The sequence below is a fragment of the Suricata suricatta genome, chromosome 3 (assembly GCF_006229205.1).
Source record: "Suricata suricatta isolate VVHF042 chromosome 3, meerkat_22Aug2017_6uvM2_HiC, whole genome shotgun sequence".
NCBI classification, from domain to species: Eukaryota; Metazoa; Chordata; class Mammalia; order Carnivora; family Herpestidae; genus Suricata; species Suricata suricatta.
The window spans coordinates 144,721,398-144,738,826 of NC_043702.1; the positions used below are offsets into that span (position 1 = coordinate 144,721,398).

At 36.2% G+C, this 17,429-nt stretch overlaps 1 protein-coding gene across 1 annotated transcript in view; it reads left to right on the top strand.

Annotated features, from left to right (window-relative positions):
• NEK7 (NIMA related kinase 7) overlaps window positions 1-17,429 on the top strand; it is a 92,975-nt gene that overhangs the window by 56,006 nt on the left and 19,540 nt on the right. Inside the window, exons 7-8 of the mRNA XM_029935407.1 lie at window positions 12,106-12,200; window positions 16,354-16,467. Coding sequence (XP_029791267.1) covers window positions 12,106-12,200; window positions 16,354-16,467 — 209 coding nt within the window. The remainder of the gene's footprint in view (window positions 1-12,105; window positions 12,201-16,353; window positions 16,468-17,429) is intronic.

The window sequence follows — 17,429 nt, forward strand, 5'->3', positions numbered from 1 at the left end:
GGTTTTATCTCAATCAGTTTACTTAAGGCCATGTAGTTTTATGTATATATGTAAGTATATATGTGTGAATGCAGAAAACAAATGGGGATGCACATAATCACATAACGTTCTAAGACAGCCTGTAGTACAGCCAGTGGTGACGTAGAAATGAGACCGTTTCTTTGATAAATGAATGAGAAGGAAAAGAATTTCTTTCACAAGCATTTTTTCTCATAACGAGAAAAAATATTTTTTAATGTTTATTTTTGAGAGAGAGAGAGAGAGAGAGAGAGAGAGAGAGAGAATGAGCAGGGGAGGGGCAGACAGAGACATGGACAGAGGATCCCAAGCAGGCTCTGTGCTGACAGCAGTGAGCCAATGGAAGGCTCGAACCCACAAACTGTGAAATCATGACCAAGGTTAACCAACTGAGCCACCCAGGTACCCCCCTCACATTTTCTGTAGCAGATAAAATTTTTACAGGTAGTCACATTTTGAATCAGTTGTCAGTACTTTTTTTTAAAATCAAAAGCATGTCAACATAGAATATTGGATAATATACATAGATGGTTTCTTGGATCAGGCTTTAAAATTACAAGTACTGAATCTCATGTTGCTAGACGTCCAAACCATATTCAAATCCTCAAAACTGAAAAAAAAGAAAATTCTCAGAAGCTTTCACTTTTTCCTCTACTCTCTCGGTGCTTCAACCACATACATTGAATCAAATATCTCTTTTCTATTCCTTCTTCCTTAATCCATAGTGACTTCATATTTAAACTAGGAAAATACTCTTCCTTGTTTCTAATATTTAAAAAATATCAACTCTGTATATTCCCAGCAGAGTTGTCTTCCTGAAAGAGATCGTCTGATTAGGTCACTGTTCCCCCAAATCCTTGATGGTCCCCTGTTGTTTAAAGAATATCATGCAAAGTCCTTAGATTAGTGGTCAGGACCCTTTAGTGTTTGGTGTCGTCTATAACTTTCCATTCTTATCATTGACTACACATCTGTACCTCATTATGGGCCAACCATGTTTTTCCTCTTGATTTGTTCTGAACATGAGAAATAGCATGGTTTTAGAGAGAATAGAGGAATCTGGATTGACATGTCCATTGTTCTGCAGGACCTTGACCAAGCCATTTATTAACTTTCTAAGGCTCAGTTTCCAATTTTATAAAACTAGATATGTGAGTAATAACTATTCTATATTGTACCCTAATCTCTACTCAATCCCTAACCTGATAATACAAGGAACATAAAGGTGTTTTCATTCACTATAATGGGCCTTTAAGTTGCTTATGTTAACATGATGGTGGTGATGATGGTGATGTGGGGTGGTGAAGATATAGAAAAAGAAGAGGGAAAAAGAAGGAATTCTGGTATAGCTATTATTCTGTTAAAATATCTAAATTGATTCATTTAAAAGACAGTTTTAGTACCTTTTGTATGCATGTGCTATTCTAGGAACCAGGAACAAGCCTAAACAAGACAAGTCATCTTCATAGATCTCATCTTGTAGTGAGAGAGAATAGGTGTTTTTGTTTTTTGTTAGCCATGTGACAGGGTGTGGCTAGGAGGGGAATTATTTTAGAAGGGACATGCTCAGATAGGGCCGCCATGAGAAGGCAGTGTTTGAACTGAGGTCACCATGCAGAAGCACCAGCTGCCCAGGACCTGGGAGATAAGATCTCAGACTCACTGAAGAGTAGTTTACACAAAGGGGCAAAGGCAGGATACGCTCTAGGCTCAGTGTGGAGAAAGTTTCTGGAGCAGGGTGGAGGAAGGGTCTTGGCCAAATGTGAGAAGAGTTCACATCTCATTACTGGAGCATTGATAAGCTTTTGCAGTTTTGTAGTTGGAGAGCACCATGATGCGCCCTTAAGACTATAGCCATTAACCTCATTCGGAGTTTTCAGGATAATCATGGCCAGGACTGTCTGCTGTTTCAAGTTCTTCTTTGTCCTGGTGGTTGCCTTCCTTCGTCTCTGAGTGCCTTAGGATGTGCTGCCCCAAATTGAGCAGAGATACCGCAGGAGCTCATCAGCCCATAGAACAGAAAGTTTGTCACTGCCTGTAATCTGTGATCTAGACAATTCTTTTGTTTTTGTCCCCTTTCTCCATTTGTTTTGTACATGAATTTATCTTAAGTCAGATCTTCATTTAGTGCTTCTGTATTGATTTGGATAGAGGGTGTTGCTAGGGAGAGTAATTATAGGATTATATATATCCCTGTGAATCTTGACGGGTTTTTTTTTTTCATATTATCAACCTTATAAATGTTACAGGTGTTAGAAAATCTGTTATATATATGTCTACATCTTAAAATTTAAATTAGGACACATTTCTCTCCCTTGAATCAAGCTTTTTGACAGTCTAGATAAGCAGCTTTCAGATTTCTTGACAATGACCCCAGCCACATTATGACCCCATAGGAGCATTACCATGTATAACTGAAGCGAAAGATTCATGTGACAATGTTTTACATTATAACTATAATGCATTCTGATATTGTCTGTTCTGTTTTATTGAAAATAATGCTAGGTGCAACCTACTAAATTAATTTTACAACTCATTAATTAGTAATGACCTGTAATTTGGGAAATACTGATCTGTGTTTACAGTGCTTTCATGCTGTTCCATTTACTTAAAGACAGATTCCCAGTCTTCTACCTACTCTTAGATATTCTCCTGAATTGGTCATTTAGTGTTCTCTGTGTTTCTGGAGCCATGTTAATGCGTGGCCGCTCTGTACGATTTGTAAATCATTCCATCCCCTAAGATTCTTCACATACACATGAGCTCTGGGTATCGATTATTCCCATTCCAGAATCAGAAGATGGTGAGTGGCCTGTGACTGCCTACTCTGGGAAGTTTATTTTTTTTTTCTCCCAACAGTTTATTTATTTATTTTTTTACTGTATCAGTACCTTGTGGCATTTTCTCCTACTCTATATTAGTGCTTTCTTATTTGTTGTTGTTGATTTCTATATAGGGTTACCTTATTCTGCTCTGCACATTGCATAGGAACTCACATATGAAAGCAGAGCTCTCTCCTGGACTTGACTGCTTTTGATTCTCCAAGATTCAGACCTAAACACGAAATAGACCTCTACGATATTGAAAGTCTTTCTTCATAACCATTCTGTCTTCTGGCAACTCTGGCTGATATTTCTAAGGAAGTGGCTTTTCTAGAAAACTGAAAACTACAATTGCACCAAACTCTATGTAATAGGAACATGGCAATCAAGGTGTAGTTTTTCTCCTGTCCCAAAACACAGAATATACTTTTGGTACACTTATTTCTTAACTTATTCTACAGCCTCTTTTCAGCAAATGTTCTGACTCAGAGGTAAGCTGCTAAGGGATCAAGTATCTTTACCTTTGAATATTGAAAAATATGATAGAATACACAGAATAATTTTTATGTATTCCAAATACATCATTTTTAGTAAAACCATATCATACGACCCTTATTACCGGTAATGATGACCCAGAGGAATCCTCTACTGCTGTTAAATAGCCACAGTAGTAACAGTGAGTATGTGTATAGCGCCATATATTTTACAAGCAGATTTAAAGCACATTTTATCCTTTGTTACTCAGTATTCTGTATCAGTAGATAGAGTGGCCGTTATAAATTAAGAAACTGAGATCCTTTAATACTGAACCTGACCTCCACTCCTATACCACCCTAGAATTCTTGAGCCTTACTTTGTATAATTTGTCTTTTCTTATTAGGACTTTTTATTTTCTAATGTGCTATATAATTTTTATATAAATTTTAAAAAATTGTCTTATTTATTTTTGAGAGAGAGAGGAAGACAGAGTGCATGTGGGGGAGAGACTGAGAAAGAGGGAGACAATCTGAAGCAGGCTCCAGGCTCTGAGCTGTCAGCACAGAGCCTGATGCAGGGCTCAAACCCACAAACTGCAAGATCATGACCTGAGCCGAAGTTGGATGTTTGGCCAACTGAGCGACCTAGGCACCTCTATAAAATTTTTTAATGTTTATTTATTTTGAGAGAAAGCGAGCAAGCAGGGGAGGGGCGGGAGGGGGAAGGAATCCCAAGCATGCTCCATGTTGCCAGCGCAGAGCCCAGTGTGGGGCTCAGACTCGAACCTTGAGATCATGACCTCAGCTGACACCAAGAGTCAGATGCTTAACCAACTGCGCCACCCAGCCGCCTCATCTAATATGATGTATAATTTGTTGTGCTTCGTACTTTTTGACTCTGTCTTCCAGCCAAAATTTAACCTTTATTAAGAAAGGGATCTGTGTGTTTTTGGTTTCCTGATGTATTGCAAACACCTAGAAGACAGCATTGCACATAATAGATAATAAATATTGATTAAATGATGAATGGGCGTAGAGACTGGCTACACATCAAAGGATGAATTTAACTGAATGTATCAGTACGTATGGGTTAGATTATGTAGCAGTGAGGAACAATACCAAAATCTCAGTCGGCTGGGTCCTAATACGTGTTATGTCTCATCACTCAGAGTCCACTGTGGGCCTGGTGTGGCCCTCTAGGACAGCTGCCCGCTCTTCGTGTAGTGACTTGTCATTTCAGGCAGCTTCAGTCGTATTATCTTCATATCAACCTAGGTTTCTGTGATCTCATAAGGGTAAGAGAACGTGGACAATCACTTACTGGCTCTGAATTAAACCCTTCTACTTCAATATAACACAAATTACAACCAATCTTGTTTTATTGCCCAAAACAGAGAATCAGGTAGCATAATTCTCCCATGTGTTCAGGAAGAAGGGAAGCAGAAATAATAAATGTGAGGATTGTCCACAGCATGAGATAAAGCAAAAATTACCTGATTTATTTTGTCTGTGGTTTGTTTTGTAGCCTATCTCTACTTGTTTGTATGTGTGTGTGATATATATTTGTTACTATTGCAACTAAAGCATAATTAACTCAGTGGGAATGGGTAGTAGTGGTGAATGAAGAAGTAGTCATATATGGGGAATTTTCATCATTCTAAGAGCAGAGAGATTACTATAGTTATGTTTTTTTTCAGAGAAATTATTTTTAAATTTGTAATAATTCTGAAGTTTACCGTAGGATTGACCTCTCACGACTTTTCTCTTGATGAGTTAATCCGTAGTTATCCCGGATGGGCGTACTTGGGATAGAGACCTTATTTTGGTCAAATTTAAAAATTTATAATAAAAATTATTACTTACCAAGCTTCAAATACCAACTTAGATTAAGTGCCATGTAGCACATGAACTAATTTCTTTTGTATTGCTCTAATTCAACATTAAGGTAGTTGTGATTACCTAAATTAGAGTCATATCAATTAGTGAACAAACCAGATGTCATTTAAATGACAAAAGATCATAGTTTATTCTTTAGTCTACCTAAGGTAAATGTTTTGGCTTTTCCTACTTCCCCCACCTTCCCTAAAAAACTCAGAAAACATACCTGTTCCCATCCCAAAATAATCCAGTGAGCTTTTAGAGGTCAAACAGTTTTCAAACCATCTACTTTGCTCATTAGCCCCCAAGACTTAGTGTAGTTCTTGGTATGTAGTTGGTTCTCAGAACATTGAATTGAATGTCCCACTCTCCCGTGCAATGCATGAATCATTAACATACTTGTATTTGTTTTTCTATTGCTGTCCTCACAAATTTCCACAAATTCGGGGGCTTAAACTCTTCCTCCATCTTTACAGCCAATAATGGCAGGTGGAATTCCTCTCACACTTTGAATCTCTCCTGCCTCTTCCCTTCCGTATCTTCCTGATGATTTAGGATAATTAGTCTGTTTTTAAATCGGTAACCTTAAGTCTGCAGAGTTGCTTTTGCCATGTAACATAACATACACAGGTGTGACACCAGGGAGCCATGATTATGGGGGCCAGAATTGCACTTACCACACGATATTAGTAGACTTCATGGAGAATCTTTGGTCTCCTCCTCTACAGACTGACTGGTAGGATGAAGCTGTTTAAAACTCGGAGGTTCAATGGAAGTAGGCCTTGTTGAAATTAAGTACTTTCTTTCTTGACAGAGATTTTGACATTTAAATTTCACATTTTTATTATAGACCTTTATAGGTGTTTTATTGCATTGTGATGTACTTTTACCTTTAGGGAAAGAATATAGTATACTTGGCATAATACAAATTTTGCAGACAAGTTTTCTCTATCATTGCTCTGTGTTTATGGCAGTTTTGTTTTGTTTGTTTTTTAACAAAACTATATTTAATCCTCAAGGGACTTCTCTCCTTATTACCATTCCTGCTTCTTGAGTGGCTTACTCCGTCATGGACTAGAATATAGGAGATAAAAAGTAATTTTAACAAAACTTAATTAGAAAATCTAATCTGCTCCAAAGGTTTGTATAAGTAAATAGGGTTAGTCAGCTACTATTTAAGCAAATCTGTTTGCCTCAGAGTTGCTTTTATTATTCACAGTGAAGAGTTTCCTGTCTGACTACTGCCAAGAAGAAAAATGAGAATAGTTAGATTAATAATATTGTAATATGGCATTTTACTTGCTTTCATAATGTCCCCCAGAAGACAAAAGATGGAGAATTTTCTCTTTGCATGTACATGTGTGAATTTAGCCTTTACATGTGTCTGTTGTACATCCTGAAAATGGCATAGATTTAAAAAAAGTAACTAGAACTCTCTGATACTGATCCTTGTGTTATGTAATATTTGAAACCCGCTGTGGGGGAATTATGTTGTTTTTGTTGTTGTTATAGGACTGTTTGAACTCCTCTTTACCTTCCACAATGAGGCAGATAGTTGTCAGATTTTGTGATGCTGCCAGAAGAGTAAATGCATGGCCATCACTCAGACCAGACATCAGGATTTTCACACTGGAGTCTCTTGAGTGCACAATTCATGTTCCCCACACTATTTCCAAGTGTGATATAGCTTCTGATTTCAGCTCGGGAAATTAGTGTTCTTGAACCGGGCATTAAACAGTTTCATTTTTGGTGCCAAGTGCCACCTGTGGTCACATACTGGTTTTCCCCACACCTTTCCCTAGCACCTCTTTGTGGATTTTCTTTGGCTTATCCCCCCCCCCGCATCGTTCACCATGGTTTGGGGCCGGAAAGGCAGCATATGTTCAGTCAGTGCTATAATCTCTTTCACGGATTTATTTTTAATATTCCATTCCTTCTTGACTTAAATAATGGCTCTACGAAGAAGCTACTGTCTGATTTTAAACTGCACGTTTCACGTCTCAGTCACCGTAACAAAGATGTGTTTGAAATGGTCAGAATAGCTGTGAGACAGCGGCATTTCCACATGCAGTCCCACGAACCCAGACCCGGATTCCTGGCTCCTCATGTGTACATACTGGCTTTTAGAAGATTTCTCTACTCCTTAATTTGGAAAGATACAGTTTTCTATTGTTTTGTTTTGCCTTTTTAAGATCTATTTCACAGTGATCAGTTTTAATGGAATAACTATCTATTTAAAAGCAAGCTCCAAACACCTGATTTGAATTCCAAATCCACACCTTCCCTGTTTTGTGATCTTTGGCAAATTATGTGACCTCCCAAAGGCATCCTCTCTTAAACAGGTAACAGTAGTAACATCTCCTGAAGCCACTTCATAATGATCCCCATGTCACTAGCGCATGAGCCCCATGAGGTCAGGACTTCATGTCTGTTTACCTCTATCTTCCTAGCACATAGAACAGTGTGTTTTTGGTAAAAGTTCAACCAGATAATTCATGTAATGCATTTAACACAGTGCCTAGAGCAGGGTAACAATAACAGTAACATTTTGGGGGTGCCTGGGTGGCTTAGTCGTTTGACTGAAGTTGTCTGACTTCAGCTCTGGTCATGATCTTGTGGTTTATGGGTTTGAGCCCCACCTCCATCTCTGCACTGACAGCTCAGAGCCTGGAGCCTGCTGCAGATTCTGTGTCTCCCTCTGCCCTCCCCTGCTCGCTCATGCGCTCGCTCTCCTTCTCTCAAAAATAAACATTAAAAAATTAAAGAAAAAGCAGTAACTTTTTCTGAGTTTTTCTTCCTCAGCATTATTAAAGCTCTTAACTGTCATCTTTTGCACGTAAAAGATGACAAATTTTATTTTAGAATTTTCTTTTGCAGAAGAAATACTCTACCACTCAGCCATTCTGGATTAATCTTAGATAATACTCCTTACAATTAAATACATTTGGCCTCTCTCTGTTAAGTCTGCCAACATAATTTCTGGGCTGATTTAAAATTATGAAGGAAAGAATGAAGATTTACTCTTATTCCCTGAAGTTGTATCTGCATATTTTTTTAAATGAAACAGATATAAGATGATTAGGGTCCTTTTAATGTTCTCAACAAGAAAGATTCAAAGCTTTCTTTTCTGCAGTTTGCTTTAATTCTAAGAGAAAGAAGCAACATTTCGATACTGAATTTGCTTGTTTGTACTCTGACTTAAAACACTTCACTCAGCTTTCCTATGTAATAGTTTTTTTTAAAAAAAGGACTACATTACTTTCTTCCATTTCACTTTCCATATGGATTTCTGTAGTTTTTTTATGAGTGCTGCAGAATTCAGAGCAAAATGACCTCAGAAATCAACTCCTCTTCCTCATCACTGTACCTCAGAGGTGAGGAAAGTAAATAAAAGAGAAGTTAGTTAAGTGGTCCTAGCTAGTTAGTGAGGTAAAATGTGAAATAGATTTCCTGACCTTTGAGTGGTTTTGCCCTGCCTTCCTTGTTTCACACAAACAAAACGAAACAAACAAAAAAATAGCACCCCAATCTAATGTATAAATAGATGCCTCAGTAGTTCTATTTTTTTGGTCAATTCAAAGTTTTGCAGAAATTATAGTACTAAATGTTGAAAAACTTCTACATCTAACTTGTTTTGATAACATGGAAGTTATTAATTTAGTCATATTCCATAATAACATGTTAGCAGAATTTTTTGACTCTCTTACATGTAACGTATAACTTCTGAAAATTGGTCTTCCTTTGTTCAGGATAAATTTTAGGATGTATTTATTGTTAATAAAGTATATACAGCGTGAGGCTGTTTCCCATCTCGCTAGAGTAAGTCAGTGCAATTAACGTTTGTTTGTATTTGAATGATGATCTCAGTATATTTTAAAGATCCAGTAGCATTTTTTAGTTGTTAGCAATTTTCCTCTAATATCAGCCTTTTTCTGTTATTGTTTTTTTATGATGTATTCATGCATTTCTTACTTTCATGCATGTCAGGAGGTTCAAATGACATAAATATCTGCTACAGTAAAATATATTCCCATTTTATCTACAGCCATAAATTCTCAAAAGATTAGTGAAATTACACAACTTGCTGTCTCCATGCTCCTCAACACACAGTAATTTGCATGATCGTTTTAATGTCTAATCATATTATTCTATAACTCTCCCTTTTCTTGTGCAGTTGTTAAGTCACAACATTCTTGAGGCAATGGTAATAATAGACACAGCTGTCGTGGGTTTTTATAAAAGGCCTTTAGGAAATAATTATATATCCATTAAATTTTATTGTGGAAGACCTATCACTGCATGTAAATGTATTTCCGATTTTCCCGAGCATTTAAACTTTTCAACCTCTCTGCTGGGTAGAGAGGAAGGATGAGTCTGCTTATGTGATGGGGTTCAGCCTCTCTGCTAAGTGTCAGTCAGTGGAAGAGCCTTGTCCAGACGCAGGTGCACTTCAGGGAGCACGTGAGAGGGAGCCTCTGCTGCTGTGTTCAGCAGCTAATTACGATTTTATCCCATTAATGATCGTAGTGCAGGATACAAACTTTCTCCTCTTCCTACACAATGACCCTTTTGGAAATGTGTCAGTCAAAAAGGTGAGTAGCATCCTTAGATTTCCAATTTAATATATCCTAGATCTATATACCTGAAATACTAAAACAAAATAGGCATATTTAGCCTAAAGAAGTTTGTTATTTTTAATACGAAGAAGGATCAGTGTCAAAGTTTACAGTATCAGTGTTAACCCAATGCGTCACTTTTTGTAATGACCTCTAACAGCACACTTGAAAAGGCTTTTCTTCCCATTAAAATGTTTTACATTATAAGTTTAGCTCAGTCGAATTTCCTCGTCATTCTTTTCTCTGCGTCCTTCACTTGCGGGCCGTCCGTGAGTTCAGTTGTGTTGCAGGTAAGGCGTTGTGCTGGGGCTAATCTCTGTAAAATGCTAGCATTTGTTCTTCTTTTTCCCTATCATCAATCTTTCACACTCCTATCAAACCCCTAATGTATCAGCAGGTTTCCCAGAGCTACTGGTTAAAATTACCTTTGCTTTTGGTAAACTCTGAACCTTCAAGCCTCAGTGTTTTCAGTTGCCCCCTGTGGATTCCGTGAAGCCTCTCTCTGCACATTCCTCACTGCCACTCACTTGCTTTATGTCCTGAAACCAGGAGCCTGTGCTGAGCCCTCTTATTATTAATTTAAGTGTACCCGCCACCCTTCCTTAGGTGGAGAGAGGGTGTAAATACCTCCAATAATCGGTGTCACTTAGGCAAGCTACAAGTGAAAGTGGTTGGAGCCCCCATAGCTAGAGAGCTTATGTTTATTTTACCCGATAACAATTCAAGATTGTTTAATCCTTGCTGTTTCTCAAAGTTTTCTTAGCTTTTCTGACCCTGACAGACATTGACAAATTTCCTTGCCTTGAAATAAATGCTACAATTAAGTAATTTATTTCTTAAGGTTTGTCTTAACTAATTTCATATTTGACTAGTTCGTATTTTATTTAAATTTATTTTTCCCTCCTATGCTCCTGTCCTTTTTTTCATTTCTTCACTTTCATAAAAACTTCCCTTTCATCCATTGTGACTAGAACTCTCCATTCTTAGTAAAAATGGATTCCAGTGCAGATAGGATTTCTTGTGGATAGGTAGTTCATGATGTTTTCACCTTCAATGCAGTAGAGTTTCCACACACAACTATTAGTTTACAACCTTATTTTTTTGGGAAACCTGACTCTTGCCCTTGAGAATAATACTTTGATTGTTGCTGTGGCTCTTCCATTTGTCGCTGACTAAATACCTCTGCTCAGGACTGTGAGTTACAGTCTCATTAAGATTTACACTAACTATCTGGGGAGTTCTTGAAAATTAATAGAAAAAGGGAATGCCCTTCTCTCTGTGAGTAGCAGCATCTTTTTGGTAGGTTTTGCCTCAAGCAAGTAAAATTCCAAAATATCTTTCTCAAACTTTGGATCTCTATTTGGCAAAAAAAAACCCCAAAAAACAAAAAAACAAAAACCTTAGGCTAATGATGGTGAAGTAGCCATCTACCTCTGAAATTGAAGAGTCACTTTGAAAGTCACTTACATGTTTTTACCCTTCAAAAAAATAACTGATATGCCTTTGCTTATTTTAAAATGCTTAATAAATATTAATTTTTAAATTATCATTTATTATACACACATCATGTATATGCACATCAAAAGAAACAAAAATAAAAGTTATTTGGAGTATCTTGACTTTAAAAAAGTCTCAGTAGTAATGACTCAGACATTGTTCTAGGGATGTTCGTGATCTTTCACATATGTTATTGTATAACCCTTTGATATACAAAAGTCTGTTCTCTTCTTTCTAAAGTGGTAGTAGATCGGGTACTGAAGGTTAATGATTATATCATTCATAATTTTAAGAGCTACAACTGTGCTATAATGAATGTTTCTATTAAAGTTAATGAGCATGATTTATTTATATACATTCTACTAAATTGTTATATATTGATGTTTATATTGAGTAAACAATTATACCATCATGCTTGATTATTTGAGATATGCAAGCCGTATATTTTTTTAAATAAAGAAATGAAGCCAATGTGAATCACTTAAGTAGATTTTCTTGTTAGATTTCCTTGGTTTTCCTTTAGTTATGCTCCCAAGATTATCCCTGAATTAATCAAAAGGAAATAAACTTCAAATCACCACACCCTTTTTAAATATAGGATAGACATTGCTGTGCCATATAAGGGTCAGGGAGCAAAGGAAGTTAAAAAGTTTTAATTATTCGCAAAAACGATTTCCTGATTCTAATGAATTATTTTGGTGATACTCTTTTAATCTAGAATTGTGTGTATAAAATTTCTTACCACAGCTGCATCTTCATTTTTTACTCATCTTATTTTGTTTGGTTTGTTTTTTGCAGTGGGTACACCTTATTACATGTCTCCAGAGAGAATCCATGAAAATGGATACAACTTCAAATCTGACATCTGGTCTCTTGGCTGTCTACTGTATGAGGTAGGTAATGTTGATAAACTCCATATATTGATGGATTTTAGTTACTGTATTTCCTCTATCTTTATAGTATACACTTATTTTATTTCTGAATGATGTTTAAAAATTAGCTTTTTAGTTATGAAAGGTTAATTCATTGGCTTAGTAACTGTTTTTGTGATGGTATTTATACACTCTTGCACATTTATTTCCTCTGAATGTTTTTAAATTGTTTCCTTCTGGTGAGAATTTTATTTTAAAAATGTTTTTAATGTTAATATAATGTTTTTCAGCGTATCTCATTTATAAAAATGTACATTTGAATATCTGTAAAATAACTTGCTTATCCATACATAGCTGGAGAGGCATAATGGAATGGATTTAAAACATGAAAGTATGGTAAACACCTTTTTCAGTACTCTTTCAGTCTTATGGCAACTAATTCAGCTGTAAGGATAGTAGATAAATAGGTAATTTTTCTAGGCTATCACGTAGTTTTGTTGCCATGAGTAAGCAGTTGTATTGGTAAAGCTTAGTGAAATACTCTCTCTCCAGTTATACTGGTGATAATTTATCAAAGGAAAATGGAAATCATCTAGGTAGATGCTCTAGCAAATATTGCAATGCAGTGATTTGGATGGGTAGAAAAAAAAGCAGATTATGAGCACATTTTATATCCACATTATAGAGTAGTGGTATGAAAAAGCACTCAAGACTAGTCACTTCTGTAAATTTATGTTTTAATCGAGTGGTATAATTTTCCTAGTGACACAGGTTTTAAGTCAGAGCTGTTAATTAAAGGTTAGTCTACATCTAAGTAACTATTTTAATAAAATAAAATGAAGGAAAATAATACATGGAATCACTTTCATGTTTTAATGTATGTTAAAAGAAATCTAAAGTGGATAGATAGAAACCACTGTATTTCTTACTCTATATTTTGTCTTCCTGTCCTCCTGATTTAAAAGAAATATAGGATGAGATGATCTATTTTAATTGTCCAACCATTACTTGGAAGTAAAGCACCAGAAGGTTTTTTTTTAAATGTATATCATGATCTTTAATTATTATATTACATTTTATACTTTCAAATTTCCTTAATTTAAGGAACCTGAGATTTATTTTTTCTTCCTACTAAAGTGACTCATGACTGCTCTAAAGAATGGATTTTTAAAATAGTCTTAGATAATATTTCTAGGATAATTTTTATTATGAAAAATGAGTCAGTGATATGACAAAATGTTTTTATGTATGCACTAGAGATTAAAAGAGATTATGCTCACTGATTTGATACAATGCTGAAAAGAATTTATTTTGATTATAATAAGTTGCTACAATGCTTAAATGTCACTTTGTACATTTTTAAATATTTCGTATTTGTTTAGGTAACATTAGATTTCTTTATGTCATAGTCTTATATTATCAAAGTGGCATTTTTCTTTTAAACATCTAAAGATAAACAACAAATTGGTTTGCACTAACAAGATGAAATTAGCAATGAAAAAGAAAAAGTTCAATTAAGGTAATGAATGTTTTTTAAGAAGTTTGTCTAATTCTTTTAGGGCTACTAGACTCATATCAAAACTGAAACAATTCTTCACATTCTGGGTTTGCCTTTGAGAGGCAGTGTCTCATTTTTTTATGTATATTTAAAATGATCACCAAAATAGAATTTATTTCTTTGCACACTCCTACATCCATCGGTTTTATGTGTTTTGGATGATTTTGAGTTAAAATATTTATCATGATAATGTTAGTTCTCATCTCACTAAATTTTCTCAGTTCCTCTGTGCAACTCATGCAGAAGAGACTGAAATTTTTCTAAAGATTTAATTTACCTTTATGTCCTGTCTCCTTCCAGTTAGTTATGTTTCTGTACAATGTTAATAGAAATACCCAGCAATTAATCTTTCAAAAATTGGCCACAACCTCTCTGAGACCTTTTATATTATATCCCACTAAGAATTTACTCTTAACAATGAAGGAGCAGGAAGCTTTTTTGAAAATGTATTTTAAACTCAGAAAATTAGACTTTCAAATATTCCTGAAACCTCGGGAAAAAAAAAAAACTAGCAGTACAGTTTTAATTGATATGCAACAAAGTAGACTTTACTAATTAAAATCAAGATGCTGTGCTTTTGCTACATGGACCTTTACATGGAAAAGTAGGTTTTACACATTTCCTTTATTGTTCAGTGCAGCAATTGCATCCTTCCAGGGTTGTAGGTTGGTGGCTTACAGTTCAAAAAAAAAGAGAGCTGCCACCAGCCCCGAAGACAGACAGTGGGCTTTCGTCCCTCCAACACCCCCAGAATACTAATCAGGAAAGTCAGACCCTGGAGGTCAGGGAGCAAGTCAATCATTCCACCGATCGTCTCAGTGTGGAGGATCAAATTAGCCTGAAAAATTCAGCTGCTGGGAGGAGAGGGCGAGCAGCTGTCAGGGGCAGCATCGAGATGCACTAATGAACCAGATGAATAGTGCAAAAGCTTGAAAATAAAAACAGGACAGTTGACATTTTTCATCTGTCAAAGCAGGAGATGCATGAAAATATACTATTCCTGTTTTAACTCCTTAGGGGACGTTCAGTTTTTTTTTTTTTTTTTAACACTCTGCAGTATTGAGACAAAAGTACTGTAATGAACTCCTAGCATATGATAATGAATATATGTACGTTTACGTAGGGCTTTTTGCAAACGTGGAAAGACTGTCTAGTTTATATATACGGTGCATTTTTTAAGTTGGCATTTATAATTCTCTATCATAAAGTGTCCTTGCGCTTTCAACAAAACAAGAAAACGTGATCATTCTTGATAGTTCCTCTTTGAGAAATTTCCTCTCAGATGGAGGGTTTTATATGTTTAGGGCCATTCATGTTGTTTTTACTTTTTTCTCCTCATGTGGAACAAGCATTCCTGAAGTGGTTTCATATGGGTTTATGTGGGCTTTCTATAAAATGTAGGCTAGGTAAAGCTGTGTCAAGCTACTTTGCAGGTTTGATTTCCAGTGCCGTCCCCTCCTCATTTAAGGCTGTGAAGGAGTTAAAGCTCTGTCTGGAGCACCAGAAGACAGATGAGAGCCATTTTCAGCTTGTCCTGTCCCCACTGACGCTCACTGAGTAGCACAGCATGGACTAGCGTGTTTCACACACACTCTGCCTGTCTGGGGAATGTACACATTGTCCTTCCAAAATCAAACTTATTAGCACATGTAGAAAAGGGTGACTGACTTTGGGGCAGCCTCGCACTCCGTGTTGTATTCTTGCTGCTGCGGTTCAAAGATTTAGAAGGTTTTGAACAGGATGCGAACATTTTAAATTGAATTTTTTAGTTTGTAACCCTGCTTACCACAGTACTTGCTTGCACTTTAAATGTCAAGTTAGAACCTTGTCTGAAAATAAATTTAAATCCAATAATGTCTTTTTTAAAGCTGATCATTCTTTGAGTCCTTTTTTTCTTCTGCCTTGAAGAAGAAAATCTCATTTGGGTGCCTTGAAGTAGCCGCTATGACTCAGAGAGCTTTTGAACATATTGAGTGTTTTTGAGACATTATTGAAAGAAAAGAAGTTCTAGTTCGTTGTAAACTACTTGAAAATCAGTTATAACATTCAGATTGGAAGGCATTGTTTTTCTTCTCAGAATAACCCTTCCCTACAGAAACTGTCATGCAGGATGAAATGCTGTACATTCTATTCCCTAAACCATTGCCTATTAGATTATAATGCATTTTCTATTTCAGTTTCATTTTTATGATATTTTGACCATTGCATGGTTGATATATACCACTGATGTCTGTTAGTCATGAGGTGGATTAATTGTTTTTTAGCATTATATTTACAGAGTTTTAAGTTTCTTTATGTTCTTTTCTTAATATTGGTTTATGTGATATATGTATGTATTGAGTGTATGTGTGTGTGTACGTACACACATACACACACACACACACACTAACCATTTCTCCCTTATGGAATTTCAAATGTTGACAAAAACTGTAATAGGATTTTTAAAACTTACTAGATAATTCTCAGAAAGGAATGTTCATAAAAATCAGAATGCCCAAATAACTTTATTTAAAGTATTTGTAGTTATTTTCTACGCCCTCCCTGTAGTAGACTCGATGAAATCGCCTTTAAAAGTTACCGTGTAACTATATCAGTTTCATTGGGAGCATTTTGCAGATGGCTGCGTTACAGAGTCCTTTCTATGGTGACAAAATGAATTTGTACTCGCTGTGTAAGAAGATAGAACAATGTGACTACCCACCTCTTCCTTCAGATCACTATTCAGAGGAAGTAAGTCATTTTTCAGTCCATGTGTTTATCTGTTGTTCATTTTGCTAACGTCTGCATTTTATTAAGAAAAAAAATTTTTTTTTAAATCCAGAAACACAAATGACGAGTATGGTGGCAGAAACTGCACTTTTCATTCTGTTTTCCTTCTCTTGGAGACTTACTGTTTCAAGGGTTGACACTGCAGTTCCCAAAATGGAGTGGAACATGGCACAGCATGTGGTGTGAAATTGGTCGTTTCTTAGGTGTGAGGAGGAGGACAGCTGACTTTGCAGCGTACTGACCATGGCGAAGGGCAGCATCCAGGCTCAAACCCCGGCTCTCGTTGGCCAGCGTGGCCGGTGACTTCTTAAGACAACTGCTCAGCTCACTCTCACAGTCTCAGACCAACAGTTACAACTTTCCATTTTGGCAGAACGTCCCTCTCATCCATGTTCCCCGCAATTTGAAACATACATCTTTTAGCTTTACGTGTCTCTACCTTCTTTCTTCAGAGTTACCCTCCCTCCTTTGGCCATATCTAAGCTGTCACTGCCTCACTGTTGCAATCAAATCCTGTGGGAAATGTTTTGAGGTTGTCATTAGTAGGCATGTTAAAATGTATCTTGGGTAGGATTGAAAATTTTAGAAAACTTTACTGTATTAAAATCTGAGTCTGAATCCTTGTCTTGCTTTGGAAGTTCATTGAAGGAAGTTGTTTGGGCTCTACCCAATGTACACTTTTTATTGAGCAAAGCCTCTCCAATTTTACCCAGTATATTTTGCCAGAATTTAAGGAGGAGATAACTAAATGTGTTCACATAACACTTTTTCGAAAGCTTCCTGGGGAACATACCCAGAGAAAACACGGTCTTGAGTGAGAACCTCTCACCCTCTCATGAGCAACAGATTTTTTGCCCAAGGGAAATGGCAAGGAGCAAAGGAAAAATATAAAACAATTATAACATTCACTTATTAGGTAGTCT